Source organism: Hippichthys cyanospilos, chromosome 6 (genome assembly GCF_059441005.1).
Source record: "Hippichthys cyanospilos isolate Australia breed blue-spotted pipefish chromosome 6, RoL_Hcya_1.0, whole genome shotgun sequence".
Classification (NCBI taxonomy): domain Eukaryota; kingdom Metazoa; phylum Chordata; class Actinopteri; order Syngnathiformes; family Syngnathidae; genus Hippichthys; species Hippichthys cyanospilos.
Genome location: NC_142374.1, coordinates 20,020,660 through 20,040,000, shown reverse-complemented (window position 1 = coordinate 20,040,000; position 19,341 = coordinate 20,020,660). Strand labels below are relative to the sequence as shown.

The 19,341-nt window shown below is 39.3% G+C and overlaps 1 protein-coding gene across 2 annotated transcripts in view; it reads right to left on the bottom strand.

The window, feature by feature from the left end:
• LOC148422708 (RNA polymerase II elongation factor ELL2) overlaps positions 1-19,341 on the bottom strand; it is a 47,022-nt gene that overhangs the window by 12,691 nt on the left and 14,990 nt on the right. For both annotated transcript variants that reach the window (XM_088416418.1, XM_088416419.1), the window contains 4 exons: positions 7,749-7,870; positions 7,135-7,289; positions 533-774; positions 4-128 (listed from right to left, as the gene is read on the bottom strand). In XM_088416418.1, coding sequence (XP_088272544.1) covers positions 4-128; positions 533-774; positions 7,135-7,289; positions 7,749-7,870 — 644 coding nt within the window. The remainder of the gene's footprint in view (positions 1-3; positions 129-532; positions 775-7,134; positions 7,290-7,748; positions 7,871-19,341) is intronic.

Sequence of the window (19,341 nt, the reverse complement as noted above, 5' to 3'; positions counted from 1 at the left end):
CACCTGATCAGAAGCCTGTTGACGAGTTGCTTCTCCTCCTCTACGTAACCCGGCCAATCTCTCTGGACGTGTCTGTAGAGCTCATCCTTCAGAGAATAACTGTTGTCTTTAAGGTTCAGTTTTCCAACCTGAAAAAAAAAAAACAACAACAACACTTTCCTGCATTATTAACGGCGCGTTAAAGACAGTTGTCAGAATGTCTCAAAAGCGGCAGAAATCCCGCCTGACTGCATTGTTTTGAAGCAAAACAACCCCGCGGATACAACGCTACCCACCATTTCATTTGTGGAACCCAGCTAAGACACCCCGCCCCTCATCCGTCAAAGCACGAGCTTTCCTGTCACTTTACCACTGAGGTAATGAGACACCGCTTTCCATGCTATGATTGCAGCGAGACAAAAGCCTTGTAAACACAGAAAAATGCCCAAAATAGACACATCGGCAGCATAAGTTTTCTGGATCAAACATCTCTTTCAGCCTTTTCTGAAGTTGTTTTCTATCGACAGGAACTTGTTGGACTTGTTTGTCTCACCTCATCCAGCACTAAGGTCAGGTCAGCCTTGTCTTTTGGACTGGCCCGCTCTCTCTCCAGCCATAGCAGCAGCTCGGGTTTCTTGTAGGGTTTTAAGGCCAAGAGATGGGTGATGCGGTCTCTCAAGGGTCGCTGTGCCACAGGGCTGGGAACCAGGCTCCTCTTATTGCTGGGGGAGTGCTTGGTGCTGCTATCCGAGCCTGAAACCGGACCCTGCTTCCTCTGGACCTTCACGCACTTACCTGAGATCAAAACAAAGGCGCGCGAGTTTAAGTCTCGATTGAGCATGTGTGAAAGTTGAAGGGCAGGGGGACATCATTTATATTTTTGTGACCTAGTACATAGTAGGTACAGTGTACAGTAGTTAAATATCTAAATACAGTTCTCATTCAGTACTCTACAGTTTGAATCATGCACTCTCATGTCTTCAGGTATATTTGGAGCTGTGATGTCATAGAAGCCAAGTGAAAAGAGATTTTACAGCTGTGTGTTAGCGCCTTCGTTGACGGGGGTTTGAGTCTTCTGACGGCTCCTTTTTGTCAAAATCCTTTCATCCTTTCTAATGCCATGACAGAAAAAGTACATATTTGTTTTCAAATCAAGAACAAATTAATTTGATCATGAGACAACTTTTTGCAAATTTGCTATATACATATAGTGACTCCACAGCTACTCAGGACTTCTATAAGGACCAATCGTGGCTTAGTTGTTTTCTGAGTGAGGTCACATCCGCACATTAATGTCATTTTTAGTGACCTAACCCCCTGAGAGGGATGAAAAAAGCGTATTTTGATGTTTGATTAATAATTCAAAAACACAATATTAATTAGAATACCATGTTTACCGTAGTGGAGCCGCACAGAATATGTTATTGTAAAGTTAATTTTTTACTTCCTTAAAATCAGCAAATGGGAGTAGGAGTACACCTGGGGTGCGTGAAGGCACTGCAGGATGTGCGTTACATTTGAACAGGGTTTACGCAGGTATCACAACATCTAATTGAATACTTTTTGTTGTGCGAGAGGGACAGTACATTTCTCTTTTCACATTAAGAGCAAATTAATTAGAATATTAAGCTACCTATTGTGAAATTGTGTTAGTTGCGCCTTTGTGAAACATTACTTAATTTGTTGTTTTACACCTATGCATATGGTCATTAGTGATGCGATTTTTCCAGAAGTCCAGAATAGTACATTAGTGATAGCTTTACTTGTAGTTCCAAAATTTTGAGTCTTTTTTTTAAATCGAAAACTAAAAAGGGATCCTTGCAAAAAAAAAAAAAATCACATAATTTAACAAAGATTTAGAACCACAGTGTTAAAAACCCCAACAGCATATCTAAAATCAAGCCCTCAGTCGGTTTTTACAAATACCTTCATCTTGACTGACAAAACATTACGCAACTGGTAGTCCGGCATTATGTGTAGCACGTTCTTCCTGATCTGAAAAAGCGTCTTAACTACGCGAATGGCGTAAAGTCTTGCAGCAAGAGCATACAGGTAGCAGGAGTTCACTGCTGGGTAAATAGAGGCGCATGGAAAGTTAAAGCAACAAGCAAACAGAGGTCCTTTCTTCCTGTTGCACCACTAATTCAGCTGGACCTCTGCAGGCACTGCTTATAGATATCTACAGTCCATAATCTCATTACAACTTTAAGCCATACTTTGGAGGCTGCCATAGGTCAAAAACGGAACGGTACATTCCCAAGAACCACGTGAGTGAGGGTTGACCAGAGCAAGGAAAATACATTCGCTTGCCACTGCGCTCGCAATTTGGAAATCGTGACAGTTATGTTAAGGTCTTATATTACATTTTATTTGCACATACGGTACACCAGTGCTTCTCAATTATATTTTGCCAAGCCCCCCCCAGGAAAGAGAAAAGTTTTCGCAAACCCCCACCCTCACACTCGACCAACTGACTATAAGATAATAACAATAAGATTATAAGATTATTATCTATAAAAAATGTATATGTATGCCTAAACCTGTATCCTTTTTATTATTATTAAAAGAAAAAAATATATAAATCAACAACTGTTAATTATTTTTTACAGCGTTATATGGGTTACAGCTTAGTCTAAAACAGAAAAAAATAACCAAGTACATTCAAGTGCCTGAAAAAAAATCTTTCCTTATTGCAATTACACTTAACATGATAAAAACAAAGCCACCCCCCACCCCCACACTCAACGAACTGACAATAAATAAGATTATTATCAATAAAAATTGTATAAGTATCCCTAAACTTGTATCCTTTTTAACATTAATAAAAGAAAAAAAGCAATATAAATCAACTTTCAACAACCTTAGAATGATTTTTTACGACGTTATATGGGTTACAGCTTAGTCTAAAACAGAAAAAAATAACCAAGTACATTCAAGTGCCTGAAAAAAAAATCTTTCTTTATTGCTATTACACTTAACATGATAAAAAAAAACAAAGCCAGCCCCCAGGGACAGAGAAAAGTTTTCGCACCCCCCACCCCCACACTCAACGAACTGACAATAAATAAGATTATTATCAATAAAAATTGTATAAGTATCCCTAAACTTGTATCCTTTTTAACATTAATAAAAGAATAAAAAGCAATATAAATCAACTTTCAACAACCTTAGAATGATTTTTTACGACGTTATGGGTTACAGCTTAGTCTAAAAAAGAAAAAAATAACCAAGTACATTCAAGTGCCTGTTTTTTTTATTGCATTCACACTTAACATGATAAAACTTGAGAGAGAAAAGTTCTCACGCCCCCCACCCCCACACTCGACGAACTGACTAAAAATACGATTATTATCAAGAAAAATTGTAGAAGTATCCCTAAACCTGTATCCTTTTTAACATTAATAAAAGAAAAAAAAGCAATATAAATCAACTTTCAACAACCTTAGAATGATTTTTTACAGCGTTATATGGGTTATAGCTTAGTCTAAAACAGAAAAAAATAACCAAGTACATTCAAGTGCCTGAAAAAAAAATCTTTTTTTTATTGCATTTACATTTAACATGATAAAACTTGAGTGAAAAGTTCTCACCCCCCACCCCCACACTCGACAAACTGACTAAAAATACGATTATTATCAAGAAAAATTGTATAAGTATCAAGTATCCCTAAACCTGTATCCTTTTTAACATTAATAAAAGAAAAAAAAAGCAATATAAATCAACTTTCAACAACCTTAGAATGATTTTTTACGGCGTTATATGGGTTACAGCTTAGTCTAAAACAGAAAAAAAATAACCAAGTACATTAAAGTGCCTGAAAAAAAATCTTTCTTTATTGCAATTACACTTCACATGATAACCCCCCCGGAAAGTATTTTATGGTGCCATAGGGGTGAAAAATATCAATGGCCAAGATATTTGAAGATGACGCTTAGCAACAGGCCAACGTCCGCAGCTGTTTGCAGACTGAAAAAAAATAAAGCTGCTTTCTAACCTCACCCTTTCTATATAGAGTATACATAGATGTATAAATAGCTCAGTGGTGACACTTAATTGCCCTTAGAAAATATGAGCGGAGATGCAGCAGCGACTAAGTGGTCTATTTCTAACAAACAAATGTGCAACAAATTCGTTTACATCCCTCCTTAAACACGTGTTAAGTTAATGTAATGTTTCGTCAACATTGTGATTGCACCCTGTTATTACAATAGTGGCGTTTTTGCAAATGACCATTACTCGTTTTGGACGTTTTAACGAGTACCAAGTAATCCCGCTTAAAAAGAAGAGTGAGTCACCACCAAACCGCAGGGCATGTTAGCGCATAAAACACATACAATGATCTATTTATTAAGATGGTTATACGCCTACTTGGATGTCTCACTCCTTCTGCATTAAAACGTTGCACTTAATGCACCAACACAGATTCCCACAGCTGGCCAGTAATGTAATTATCCAACATTGTGCTACAGGCATGCTTCACACAGCATGTTTTCATTGATTATATATTATATTTCAAAGTTAAAAGGATCATCTCAATTTCACTTCCATTTAATTACAGCATCTTCTTAAGAAGGTGCTTCCAAGTTCCAAGTATTTCATCGGGCCCGCATAAATCTCACTGGCGGAAATTCCGTTTGGATTTTTTTTTGTCCTGTATGAAAGCAGTTGATTTGTGTTGAATCGAAATAAGACTTTGCAAATATAACTGAGACGGCCCTTGTAAATGTGACAAATAATCTTCTCTTAGACATAGATTCATCCCGCATTTGATACTATTGATCATAATATACTTATAGACGTTTTAAATCATGTGTTGGTATCTCGGGGTCACTTTCTTGTGTCGGATCTTACATCTCCAAATGGACGCAGTGTCTCCGATGGCAACGTGACCTCTGAATCTTTCTCCGTTTCATGTGGTGTCCCGCAGGGGTCAGTACTTGATCCTTAACTGTTTAACATCTACACGATCCCTCTTGGTGATAATACATGTAAACATGCCATTCGTTTTTATCGCTATACTGATGATACCCAAATATATGCATGATGGCGCCCACTATGGCTGCCGTCATCTGTTCGCTGAGGTGAACATAGTAAGAATTTCACTGTGTGGTTTGGTGATATACATGTGACAATCATTCTACAATCTCTGCAATGATTGATGTTTTTTGGTCAGTTTTATGACATGCTACAGACCAAACCAACATGGAAATCAACCCAGATGTTGAAAATCTGATTCATCTGTTCGCAACTGGTCGACGGGTTATATACGGTTTATATAACTCAATGATTCCCTACATTTCTTCATTGATGCCCCCCTGTATTTTTATTTGAATGTGTCAGCCTGGCAAAATGCGTCAGTCAGTAGCAGATGAAATGATACGGCCAAATGTGTCAAGAAATCAATAAGTTAGAGTGTTCAAAATGTTCTTGCTATTTGAAAAATCACTAAAACTGTCGAGGTACGCCTGGCAAATATTTGTTGTATGTTTCGCGACTTTGAGCGAATCCTGACAAACGTGCATTTTGCTTGCTGTCGAAAATGTGCATCCCTCACTGGGATATTGCCACAGATATGTTGGGACCCGGCTCGAGGGACCAAGTTATGTCAGAGTTATCAATAATGAGAGACTGGAGAAAAGCCAAAACTCGTTTCGTGTCAAACACGATCTTTTGCAAAAGAGGGAGAGAGCACCAGTGTCTTCCGGTGTTCTGGGGCTCTCCTCCTCATTTTATTACAAAGATTACAAAGGAGGCGGTTAGAAGTTTCAAAATAAGACCATATAATGAATTGTTTATGTCTGTAGTCTGAGTGTGTGTGTGTATATGAGAGTGAGTGGGTTAAGAAGTGTGCGAGCAATGTGTACATATACACAATTATTCCATCAGTGGCATTTTGTTTTTATTCTATAAAGTCAAATATGAAGGTCATCCACCCTTTGCAATAGTTTCAACTTCCTCGGATGGCTTTTGTGAGAATTATTGACCGTTGTTCAAGAAACACATTTGTATAGTCTAATTGATCCTAAAGGTGTTCTATAGCTTTTCAGGTCAGGACTGTGCAAGCCGGTCAAGTTTATCCACACTTTTATTGTTGGAAAAAGAACGTGCCTGGAATCATCCAAATTATTGGTCCCTAAGTTCTAGTGAAAAAAAAAAAAACTCAGGATGGTTCAGCTTACAAAAGACATTTTGGACAATTCCACTCTTCCAATTTACTGCTCCACTGTGACTGTGCACCAATGCACAAAGCAGGGCCTATAAAAATTGCTGTACTTGACACAGAGTCCCGACCTCAACCCAACAGAACACCTTGTGATATAATACAGCGGATCCTCAGAGCCAAGCCTTTTGTCCCGGAAGAGTTGAAGCAAGTCAAGCAAGGTGAACCAATAGTTTGGACAACATTGCGTATGCTAGTACAAATACTAAGGCAGTGGTTTGAATGAATGAATGATTTATTTGGAACATATTATATATATTTACGTACATATCACTAATATAATATGACCTACTGTACATGCGTATACTACACCCCACCAATAATACATTTCTTCAACTAAAGATAGATGGATACATAAATAGATAGATACCTTAGTCATCCTTTGCAGGAAATGAAGGTGCAGCAGCAGCACGTCTTTTAGTCATACGTTCATACATTCAACGCACTTACGTGACATCCACAACCGATATAAACTATCTATCCGCAGAAATAAGCAGTTAATGTATATAAATGTTCCCCTATATGTGTATATACACATAAACACAAATAAATATGAAACTAAATTCTAAACAAGTGAACTAAAGCGCTGGGGTGCTAAAGTGCTAATAGTAAAGCCGTGGTGTGTTGCACATATGACAGTTATTGCACAATATAAAGCTTAATTCATTCAGCCACTCCTGATAATCTACCTCTGTATAAAACTTAATAAAAACATTCAGTGTTTTTCCAACAAGTCACGATTGCACAATTTAGCAATACGTTGCGTCATGTTCCTGTTAATTTGTTTTTAATCTGAAAAGAAAACTACTCTTTGTATCATGGCATTATAAAGCATGAAACTAGATTTGCTACTACCTGCAAAAACCTTGTTCAAATCTCTTCCCGTACCCCCATTTGAGAACCACTGTTAAGAGGTGTCAGGAGGCAACACTTACTTGGTCCTGGTTTGATTTCAATAGCTGAGCGGCTCCAGATATCCTTCTCCACCTGGGACATGCGTTCCCGTGTGGCTTGGTAGGAGTCATCTGTGGCGCAAACTGTTATCTTGTCCTGGATGCTACCCTGGCCTTCCAACTGATCCTTGCCCTCCCTTTAGTGGAACAACGACAAATGTATATTTGTGTTACAAAAGTGTCCAGCGGAACACAATCCAGTCCTCACATTGGCGATGTCACAAATGTGATAAGATGCATACTGTTTTTTTTTTTTGTCTCTTAGGCTTAGTTCACAGAAAGCACGGGTTCAGTGAATTCCATGAATTAGTCCACGACCATCAACAATTGTATCTTAAAATATTTTACATCTTTCAAAAAGACTGTAGCACACTGTGCTAAACGTGTTTGTAGTTCATGGAAAGCATCAGTTCCGCTGATCTAATCACGGCATGACAGTATTTTCGGGAAAAAATATTTGTCGAAATGCAAAGTGTGTTTGAAAAGGCTACTTGAAGTCTAATAAAACACAGAAAGGATTTTGAAAATCGTTTTTTTTGTTTGTTTGTTTGTGTGTAAAAAGAAGCTGCAAACTACATTGGACTGCGGTTGCTTACCCTGAAACAAACTGATGAACGCAGTCGAAGCTGGACTGAGGTTTGTCTTTGCTGTCGCTGGACAGGTAAAAAGAGAAGACTCTGAATCCATCCGGAGATTCCGAAGTCGGGATCTTAATGTACTATAAATTTAAAACAGAGAGAATTATTAGAATGTAGACAGAGCAGTGATATATATTTGTGAGTGGTCAAATTCGAACTTCCATATTTGGTGCCAGTTTTAAGTTTCTTTCTGCACGTAAAAGTTTGACGGTGTCCTCTAACGTGCCTCAAGTAAATGCTGGCATTTTCAAGGTTTGTTTTGAAATAAGCGTGCCTGATCATTCCCAGATGTAGTCTGCTCTGATTCAAATTCATTTGGGTGCCCAAAAACGCGGGATTACGCCACTAACTCGTTACTACTCCCGACTGGCTTTTTTCATCCCAATCTAAATCACATGTAATCCTAGCGTCGCAAAGAACCGCCCAGGTCACCAAATGGTGACCCCTTGCCATGTATGAGAGGAGCATGTCTGAAAGGCAAAACACAACAATGGCGGACATTTTTTTTTTTTTTTGTGCGATATCCTCGTTCATCATGGGCTGTCCGTGTTCCCATGGCAACAAACAAGCCAGCATGTGGCCAAGGCTATCTCAGTCAGGGACACGTTACATAAAATGACCCCAAAACCTACTTCCGCTAAAAGGAAAGTTCAACTCCGAAAGTCATTACGGAGCAGGTAATATGTCCTTTACAACACAGCGGGCCGCGGCTCTCGGCTACACCGCCCGCAGCTGTCTTTTGCCCCCAAAATGAAGTCTATTTGTTGACAGAACGTCCTAGATTCTAGAAACACCCGATAATTATCATCCGTCTTTCACATCTTTGGTGTCGGGTGGAATTTTGTATTCCCCAGATCATCACTTTTCCATTATAACCATAACCATTATATAACCATATATACATATATGTGGATAAATAATTATGTAGACGTATTGTCTCATTGGATTAAATTGGTGATTGAAGATGACCCTAGGGAACAGGCTTTGCTTTTGCTGTGTGAAGTGTAATTGCACACCCACGACACCAGGTGGTGCAGTGGGGCTCTCATTGTCACAGTCTGTGCAGTTATACTTTTAGAAAAAAATATCATCTCAATGTTCCGTACATTTTTCTTCAAGTTCAAATGTTTAGTATATTGGCGTTTTTATGGTAATGTTCCAGATCATTTTTTATGTATTTATTTTTTCTAGCATAAAACGGTTCCATTGATCAAATAATGTTTCTCGTTTAAATAAGCTTTGATGTAATGTTATTTTTATTTCAGGCACTTTGATGCACTTGAAGCTTTTTTTTCAGTTTCAGACTAACTTGTATGAAAAAAGTCAACATTTGCTGAAAATTAATTTACAGTACTTCATGGATTCATGCTAAAAAGAATACACTTTTAGGTATACAAGTTTTACGGCTAACGATAGTCATAGTCATGAAGTGAGTGGGGGGCGTGAAATGTTTTCTCTTTGGGGGCTTTGCAAGAAATAACTGCCTAAATATCACAATTCAGTTACAAACTATCGTAAACACGTTTTATAAACCTCCAAACCTTGCGAAAAAACCTTTTTCAAACTGATTCATCAAAACAGTTTCAAATGACAAATTAATCGAGGTTTTTGCTCGACACCGGCGATGCAAATGTGAATTTGTGCACCCCCGCTCGGCCCCACCCCCATGTCTCTGTCGCATCTCTTTTTATTTGATGTCACAGTCAAAACCACCTGAGGGCAAAGCAGCGCAGGCATTTTTTTTTTTTTTTTTTTAACTGCTGGACTCAAGGAAAACAAACGTCAGGCTGCCTGTGTAGCAATCGTTCGTAAGTGATTGATTATAAGCTGAGTGGCTGAGGGCTCGGTGCCCCTGGCAGATGTAGCAGGCAGGACTCCGGCCGCCTGTCACAAATGCCCAGTCATGCAGCAAAGCTATAAGCATTTTTTTTTTTTTTTTTTGGGGAGCCCGTAGCCAATGAGCAGCTCCCGGGGTGAACTCCCCACCCCATCCGAAAGCCAACGCATGCCATTCACCCAACCCCCATCGAGCCTGCGCTTCACCGGCGCGGCCCCCCCATGTCAACGCAAAGGCAAGGCCATGGACACTTGAGACACGCAGCTGACCATTAATTCTGACCTATTTCCGTCCGGGCGTTCGCAAAGTGCTCAAGCGGGAGGTCTGCGTATGTCCGATTTGGGATCGGGGCTAATTAAGTGCCATTAAAGCGTCGAAGCGCACAGGAGCAAAAGACGGGCATTGTCCTCGGGACGTCCGTCGTCGGTCTTGGTCAGCGCAATTACCAGCAACAAGTTCCGTGCAAAAAGGAGCGGTGAAATCGGCAAATGACAGAATGTCTCCCCGCTTTTAGCATTGCAATAGTGCCACCACGTCCTCCCCCACCCTGGACCGTTACACTCACCCCCACATCCATCCATCCGTCTATACGCCACCGTGCACACTTCACATTCTAATTCTAATCAATGTCACTCGGGTCAGACAGTTTAGAGGTCGCCCCCGTTTTATTCACAGCTTCCCTCTCGAGCTTCATAACCATATGTCGTTTCAACCATCAGGTCCCACTCCTCTAAGTCGGTAATTCTCAACCTTTTTCAATCATGTACCTCCCGTGATTTTTTTTTTTTTCCGCCAAGTAACCCAGTGCAAAGTCTTTTTGAATTTAAAAAAAGACTTGAAATATAGTGCTGCGCCATTCATGTCTAAGTTTGAACTTTGGAACTACATTTGGAGAGGTATCTCTAGGTCGGTGGTTCTCCAACTTTTTTTCAGATGTACCCCCTGTTGTGAAACATCTTTTCAGCCAAGTACCCTTTAACCAGTGCAAAGCATTTTTGGGTAAAAAAACAAAAAAAACTTAAAACACACCATCAGTGTCTGATTTATTCAAATTTAGACCTTTTCAAACTTCATTTGTATTGGTCCACAAAAAAAAAATCAAACTAAAGTGTCCTCTTTTGGATAATAATTAATTTTTAATACATATTTTTAAAAAAAATCAACATATCGAGTGTCAGACCTGTTCTCATAAAAAAAAAAAAATATATATATATATATATATATATATATATATATATTAGCATGATGAGTAAGTGGTCGTGCCATGTTGAACTTTGACATGTTGTCACCATCCGGGTGAAATTTCAGCTCCCTAGTGTCTTCTTTTAATGCTTTCCCTTTGTTGTGAAAGGATCAAAGAATTCAACAAAATACCGCACAAGGGTTAAGATCCACTCCTCCAAATCCTACAGGGAAAAGCCAAAGCGATTGATTTTTGGATCGCACATGAATGCGAGTTGTCTTCAAATAGAAACGAAGCATTTACGTTAAAAGAGAAGTTGGTCTGTTTGTGTTTTTGTTTTGGATAAATACAGAAAATTATTATTAGGTATTCAACTGAAAGCGTTCCCAAATGTCTATTTACTTTAGTTACAAATGTTCTGTTTACTGTTCCGCTGGGTGACATTTTTATCACTGTGGGATATAGCCTACTTACATGCGAGATGGTCAGTTACATAATCCCGCCTAAGTTACGTAAGAACTCTGTTGGACTCTGAGCAATTAAGAGGTTGAATGTCGCAGCTTTGAAGACGACATGTCCTCCAGCTCGTCTTCATCTGGCAAACCGAACTAACCTTTAGACAATGTTTCATCTGATGTCATTTTTATTTTGTAGGCCATCATTTCTGTCAATGTAAAAATGCAAAAGACACATACAGTGGTACCTCTACTTACGAAATTAATTGGTTTCGGAGTTCATTTTGTAACATGAATTTTTCATAAGTAGAGAGACTTTTTACATGTAAATAGCCTAATCCGTTCCAAGCCCCAAAACTGTAACAAATGCCAATTTGAATTACATTAGTGCACAATAATCATGGAATTTAAAGTATATCATGTAAGGAATAACAATTATGTTCATTTACCTTTGGATTTTGTGGACGTTTGACACCTGTGAGAAAATAACTAATTCAATGCCAGGGATGTATTTTCACGTTTTTTTAAGAGTCAGGACATTAAATCCCAGGTACATAAGTATCAATTTAATACTTAAATATTTGCAAATTAATGTACTTAAGTATCGATTTAATACTTACAAATCTGAGATTTAATGTCTCTTAAAAAACATGAAAATACGTCCCTGGCATTGAATGAGTTAGTACCGAGTTAGTAATGAGTTAGTATTAAACTGATACTTAATTAAATTAAGGACTGTATTTTCCAGACACTTGAGTATTAAATCAATACTTGAGTATCTCGGATTGAATGTCCAGACTCCTGGAAAAAAAAAAATGTCAAAATACGTCCGTGGCATTGAATGAGTTAACATTTTAACCAAAAACTCTAAAAAAAAAATTGGACTCAGTGCTTTGCCAATGTGTGCTAGCAGATGACAAGGATTCGGTGATGCTGAAGGGTCAAAGGTAAACAAAGTGCATCATGGGTAAAGATTTTGTTCCCCCCTCCCCCATTGTGATGATTTTCGCTTTTTGGATCCTGAATTTTCCCCCTTAAAAAGAGAGTATTTTTCCGAAGGGGCGTTTTGTAACCTGAATTTTTCGTAACAAGAGGGGTTCATAAATAGATTCCACTGTATTAGCATTGCATCAGAATAACATGCAATTAAAAGTTTTCCAAAAAATAAAAAAAACTGCTGCATTTCAGCGTCAAGTCCCGAAAAGGTCCACGTCTGTCGGCTGCTCGAAAGCATACAATTATCACGACTCGTTTACGCAAAGTGGCCTGTTTGATGACGCCGCCCAACCCGATGAAACTCACGAGTGACTTTTGATGCGTTTAGTCAGCGAGACCACTTGCGACAGCAGCTCTGTGATCTCGGAGAGGGTGTAGAATGACACAGAAATTGACTCATGAAAATCAACAGATCAGAGAGAGAGAGAGAAAAAAAGGGAAAACTCGTTTTCATTCTTTCTGCAGGACTCGATTTCAAAAGAAGCAAAAAAACGTAACATTTACTGAAAAATTAAACTTGCGCAAAATTTTTGGACAACAGTAACGCGACTGATTTTTTTATGACTTTGACCTTAACGAATAGCTTGCGCAAAAAACAGGAAGCTTGTGCACAATTTATTTAAATGTCACAACTAATTACTTGGTTACAATTGCACATTTTGTATTCCTGTGACTTGTGCCAAACCTCAATTTCATTTTCAAATCATCAATTTTTGAAAATGATGACAATCAAATTTACTCGTTTTATTGCTCAGCCCTGATATTTAACGTTCCATACCAGTACGAGTAGTCACCCAAACCAGTTATGTAAACAACTAGTATTAGTGACACATTTTACCGCCCCAAAAATCTTTTTTAAGACTATATATATAATTTTTTAAGATATATATATAATATATATACACACACATACATACATACATATATACACACACACACACACACACACACATATATATATATATATATATATATATATATATATATATATATATATATATATATATATATATATATGCATACATATACACACACACACACACATATATAGTGCAACCAGTACACCATTTGCATAAAAAGAATCCACCACTTAAAACTGGAAAACAAAGAGTAAATGAGTCATCGAGAGTACACACCGCAAGTGTTAATTTGACATGTATTAACAGCTGAGAGAGGAACACAGCGCTAGCATTCTGTCGCTTCTGTCAATGGGAGCCCCTCGCGCATACAGAGTCTCTGTTTACTCATGTGTCAAACCAAAGTGTATGCATTTAAACTTGCACTTTGGAAGTGTTGAAATATTTGCTAGCGTATGTCAAAAGTTACGCAGCAGTACACGCAGGTGTAATTCTTGAAGCTGCTATGCATTTGACCGTTTTCATTAGCTATATTTTGCAGAGGATTTTAGCGTGTGTCTACATGTGTTGCAGCACCATTTGTGTTCAGACGTTTGTTGCTTAGAAGAATACAAAGCCTATTTTGCAGATTTAAACAGTAAAAACATTTTTTCTCAATATTTTTTTCGTGTAAAATGACCATGCATTTTCCCAGTTGCTCTCAACTAAAAATGACTACGTTCTCAGCTTGTGAATGTCACATGACTAAACTCAGAAAACAGCTTAGCTGTGATTCTGACTCAGCTTAGCTGTGATAGCTGTGATGCGGTCGTTACCTGAGCAATTTTCGGTTGACAACAAGTGAAAATTGAAAAATGTTTTTGGCAGACTTGCTAGCACATCCTGCATGGCTTCGATTCCGACTCTGGCCTCACCGTGTAAAGTTTACATGTTCTCCCCATGCCTGCATTGGTTTTCTACGGATATTCCGTTTCCTCCCACATTCCCCCAAAACAAGCTTGTTAGGTCCTCCAAATTACAGTGAGCGTGAATGGTCATTTGTTTCTGTGTCAACTCCGATTGGCTGGCAACCAGTTCAGGGTGTACAGCTGGGATAGGCACCAGCAAGCCTTAGCAACCCTTATGAAGACAACCGGCTAAGAAAATAGATGGATCACTATTAACTTTTTACTGTTGACAATTTCCCAAATTGGTTTAGTACCTCTTTAAAGGCTAACAATATTAGCACATACATGCTAGCTGTTAGCCCGTGTGCTTGCTGTGAGTTAGCATTCAGTGAACACAGGCGAGTTTTTTGCTTTCATTACAAAAGACGCAATTCACTTTGACAGTAACCTTCAGCCATCAGCGCCAAGAAAAAGTCCCTTTTTTTGTGTTGAAAAATGTTTACCGACTAAATCTGCCAAATTACACTCACTTGTCATTTGTATCGCAAATAGTCTGTTCAGTTTACACTTCCCGACGGCGTCGTCACGGAGATATCCAAAGCAGACGTATTTGTCCGGCTGGCTCGGTATGAGGGAAAGAATTCATTAAACGGCTTATTCTCCACTGTGTCCTAATTACAAGTGTGCAAATTTAATCTGATGATTAATTGCTCAGAGAAAGGCTTAATGGGGTATTTGCAACATCGGAATACGTTATTAACGCCAGGCACTTTAATATCATTGAGTGACAAATTCGCACGTCGCAATGCCACCCACCGTTTGTCGGGTTTAGCCGTTGGACACATCCAGAAGGGGGCAAGCGTCAGAACGACGTTGGCTGGCATCGTTTCAGTGCCCCCCCCCCCCCCCCCCCCCCCCCCCCCCCCCCCCCCCCCCCCACCCCCTACACAGTGCAAGAAGGCCGGTACAATAACGGCTTCTGTGGCCCCAGCTCGGCCACATCTGCTCCTCCGGGCACGCTCTGTGTTTGGAGATGTCAAATACTTTCAAGCCGTTGTAAGGTGTGAACTGGACTGGAACATAAAATCTCGGGGGGGGGGGCTCAGCAGTTGATCGAGGACAAAGAGAGCCATCACTGATGTGCTTGTAAAAATAAAAAAAAGCCTATCTTTATCTTTAACTCAATCAATTTCAAAGACATATTTAAATGTTCTTTTTTTTTTTTTTTTTAAAAACCTCCAGATCCCCCCCCCCCCAAAAAAAAAAAAAAAAATCAAGCTTATTACAAAAGGACATAGTACTCAAAGCAAGTGATTATTTAAGAACCAAAAGTAATCGATGGCTTTCGTACAGTGCTTCTCAAATAGTGGGACTGAAATCCATGTGGGGGCGTGAGGTGGTGCCCGGTGGGGGTGGGGGGTGGGGGGGCTCCAGATAATCCCAGGAACAAGGCTTTGTTTTTGTCATGTGAAGTGTAATTGCAATAAAATAAGAACTTTCATCATTTTTCTTTTCAGTTTCAGACACTTTGATGCACTTTTTTCTGATTTAGACTAAGCTGTAACCCGCATAAATGCTGTACAAAATAATTGTTTTTGAAAGTTGATAAACTGTATACTGCTTTTTTCCATTGTTAATGTTAAAAAACATAATGTTAAAAACATACAGATTTAAGTAAACTTAAACACTTTTTACAGATAATAATCTTATTTATAGTCATTTCGTCAAGTGGGTAGTGTGGCATGAAAAGTTTTTTCTTTCCTGGGGGGCTTGGCAAAATATAATTATGAAGCACTGCTTTAGTACTTTAAGTAACTGATTGTTTTCATTATTGATTCATTATTATCAACCATTTTTAGACCCTCCCTTAGCCAACACTTGAAATAATATCAACTCATTTAATGCCAGGGACATATTTTCACTTTCTTTTTTAAGAGTTCAGGCATTCAATCCCAGATACATAAGTATCAATTTAATACTTAAATATTTGGAAATTAACGTACAGTGGGCCCCCGGGTTACGAACTTAATCCGTTCAGCGGCTACGCTCGTATCTCGAGTTGCTCGTATAGCGGGCAATCCAAACCCATGTTAATTCGTGAATGCGTGCAACGCGCGCCGAAGCCTTAGGTAAAAACGACACATTGTATACATATATTAAAATTGAGTGACATAATCTGCTGTACTCTTGCATTATAAAATAAATACAATGGATACATAGCTTTTACCTTTGAAGCGACGAGACTTACACTGGGTGTAAGCAGAGGGGGGGCAGAGTTCAACGCTCCAAGTTAACACGGCGATAGACATGCTATTGGTCTTACAGTGTTACAGTAACTCTTTCAGTCAAGGTGCAAATCACGCAGATACTAAAACATCATCCTCTTATTTCTTTCTTTACCGCTGCTAGTAATTTTAGAAGCTATGTCTAACAGATAAAGTTTGCAAAGTCTTCACAACATTCCGTTTTTCACTAATTTTCTCCCTTTCCTTCCATCCTGTCCCATCAAGCTAGATAAAGACGTTCGGCCAATAGCATATCGGCATTTCTGTGATTGACGTGTGACGCCGGCCAATAGCATCTCCGTGAGTGAGACCGGGTGACCTTAATCGACCAATAGCATATTCGCATCTCCGTGACTGACTGATAATCATTCGCACTTTTTTTTTAAACGGTTGGAATGTATTGACAATTAATTTAAAAAAACACACACATTTAAACCAATGACAATTCTTTGTCCTGCAATCGGCACATTTAATTTCATGTCAGCTGTTTTTCCCTTTAGCTGTACAAACACTACACTTAAATGGTAATATATTTAGACACCGTGAGTGAGACAGTCAGTGTGACGTTGTAAGAGCAATAGCGTTCACGTTACTGCCACAAGTATCAACTGGTGATTAATGATGTCGCAGCCGTTGATTTTACTGATACAATTAATCAAGAACATTTCTCCACACTCAATGGCCGGCATGTCGAATTGCTCGTAAGGCGAGAGGTTTGTTCGTAAGCGGAGGACAAAAATCTCCCTGATCCACGCTCGTAAGGCGAATTGTTCGTAAATCAGGGTGCTCGTAAGCCGGGGGCCGACTGTACTTAAGTATCGATTTAATACATAAGAATCTCATGTCTTTTAAAAAAAAACGTGAAAATACGTCCCTGGCATTGAATGAGCTAGTAGCTGCAATTGAATGACTGTTTTGATTACTTTAATTCTGTAGTACCTAAATGAATCCAGTACTTTAAAATTTACTTACCGAGACTAATCCATTACTTGAGTGTGTGTGTCTTTGAGATTGAATGAGTTAAAAGAGTGTGTATACATATGTGTGTGTGTACGTGCGTGCGAGGGTGTGCATCTTTGAGACTGAATGAGTTAAAAGAGGCTCATCTTTGATGGGGTTAAACAGAGTTCTAACCCTTTTAAGCTTCACTAAGGAGATCTTTTTCCCCCGGCAAAGCAAACATCTGCAGGGAGAAATGGGAGGATAGTTTTTTTTTTTTTTTTTAAATGAAGCCAAGGCAGGCAACATTCCCAGCTCGGCTCTTTGGCATGGGGATCCCGGGCTGCGCGATTCGCCGTGAAGTCTTGTGCCTCTTGCCCTCGTCTGTCCTCACACTAGTCCCCATTGTCTTCTCATCGGAGCCTACTCAGCCGTAGCTGCCGTCTTTTGTTCTAGCCTCTTCCCCCCACCCGGCCGAGTGGCGCGGCCCGTCGGCTCGCCTGGATTATTCATGAACAGCGGGGACGTGTGGCTGTGTGTTGTCGGGGGGTAAAGGGAGGGATTTGGGGTTAGTGTGTGTGTACGGGGGCCGCTTTCCAGTAAAGCCAGTGCGTGAGGGATGGCCCTAAATAGTCCTCCTTTAGGAATGTTCCACGCAAAGAGGAGGAGGGGGACTGGTTCTGGTTGGAGCGAGTGGATTTGCACCTTATTCCCGTTGCCTTGACTGAAAGATTTGTTGACGTTACCCGTCGTTCAGACTCGAAACGTTTAACTGTTGCTTACTCAAAAATCATACTCATTTGTGTACACTGTTTTTATTTTTTTATCTATATCTTTTGACTCACTGGATTGACCCTACCAAGACCTGGTGTCCTCAGTAGAGGACATCCAGGACTATCCAATGTATTTGGGGGGGGGGGGGATGCAACTCACTTGGCTGTCTTCCAGAGACCAATTGGACACACTGTGACACAAATGAATTGGCTTCGGAAGATATGTCCCAATCCAATTCTGGACCCCCCCAAAAAAGTACTGGATTATATCACTTCACAGCAAAAATCTCAGATAGTTCCCCCTAAATACTGAATATAAAAAAAAAAGAATTCTGAATGTTTTGAAGTAAACTTGAAGTCATCGATCATTATTTTGGAAAATAATTATTTTTCAGGGTCCTTTATTTTGTATTATTTTATTCAATTGCACTTTATTCTCACGATTGAGGTTCCATTTAAAGTATGTAACCTAAATATCTGGAATAAATGGATCATATTTTCGCATTTTCGCATATTTTATTGTTAAAGAAATAAAATTATGTATACTTCCCGCAGATATCGTATCGGATAAATGTCAGTATCATACAGTAATCTAGGCTGCAGTATCGGTATCTTATCAAAGGTGAAAAACTTGTATGCAGACAATGCAATTGCATTCAAATGCAATTCACAAATGACAATTACTCAAATTCGCAAACCAAATATATGTTGGCTACAGTAGCATATTAAAAATCCCCTTTTTGGATAAACCGCATTTAGGAAATTAGGGTTTGATAACTGAATCAGTTTTAAAGTCCAAACAAGCACATTTTGCCACTTGCTGTCGCCTGAAAAATGATATCGCACCGCAGACAATAACCAATCACAGCTGAGCTTTGTGAACGTCACATGACAAGACCCAGGAACAGGTGTGATTGGTCACTGAGCACATGTGATGTCATTTTCAGTCCACCACAAGTGGATAATGTTTTTTTTTGTTTTTTTTTAAGGTATCAATTGTACATTAAAATAAATTCAAACGCAAAGCATACCTACATACTTTTTTTTAGTCACATGCCAACAGTGGGAGCAATTAATTCTCTCCTGTGCCATTTAGAATTCCTCCACATTCTCTCCAAATGAAAGCAATCCATATAAGTGTGTCTTTTTTTTTTTCTTTTATCAAGTTTTCAGTAAGCCTGGCTGTGATGCGGTGGATCTATTCACTGAGGGGGGGTTGGTAGAGACAGGAAAGCAAAAAGCGAAAGGGGGGTTCACTGGCTCTAGCCGTGTGAGGATATGGGGATGGGCAACTGTCGAACATCCCCCCCTAAGGTAGTGGCTTGTTATGCCAAGCAGA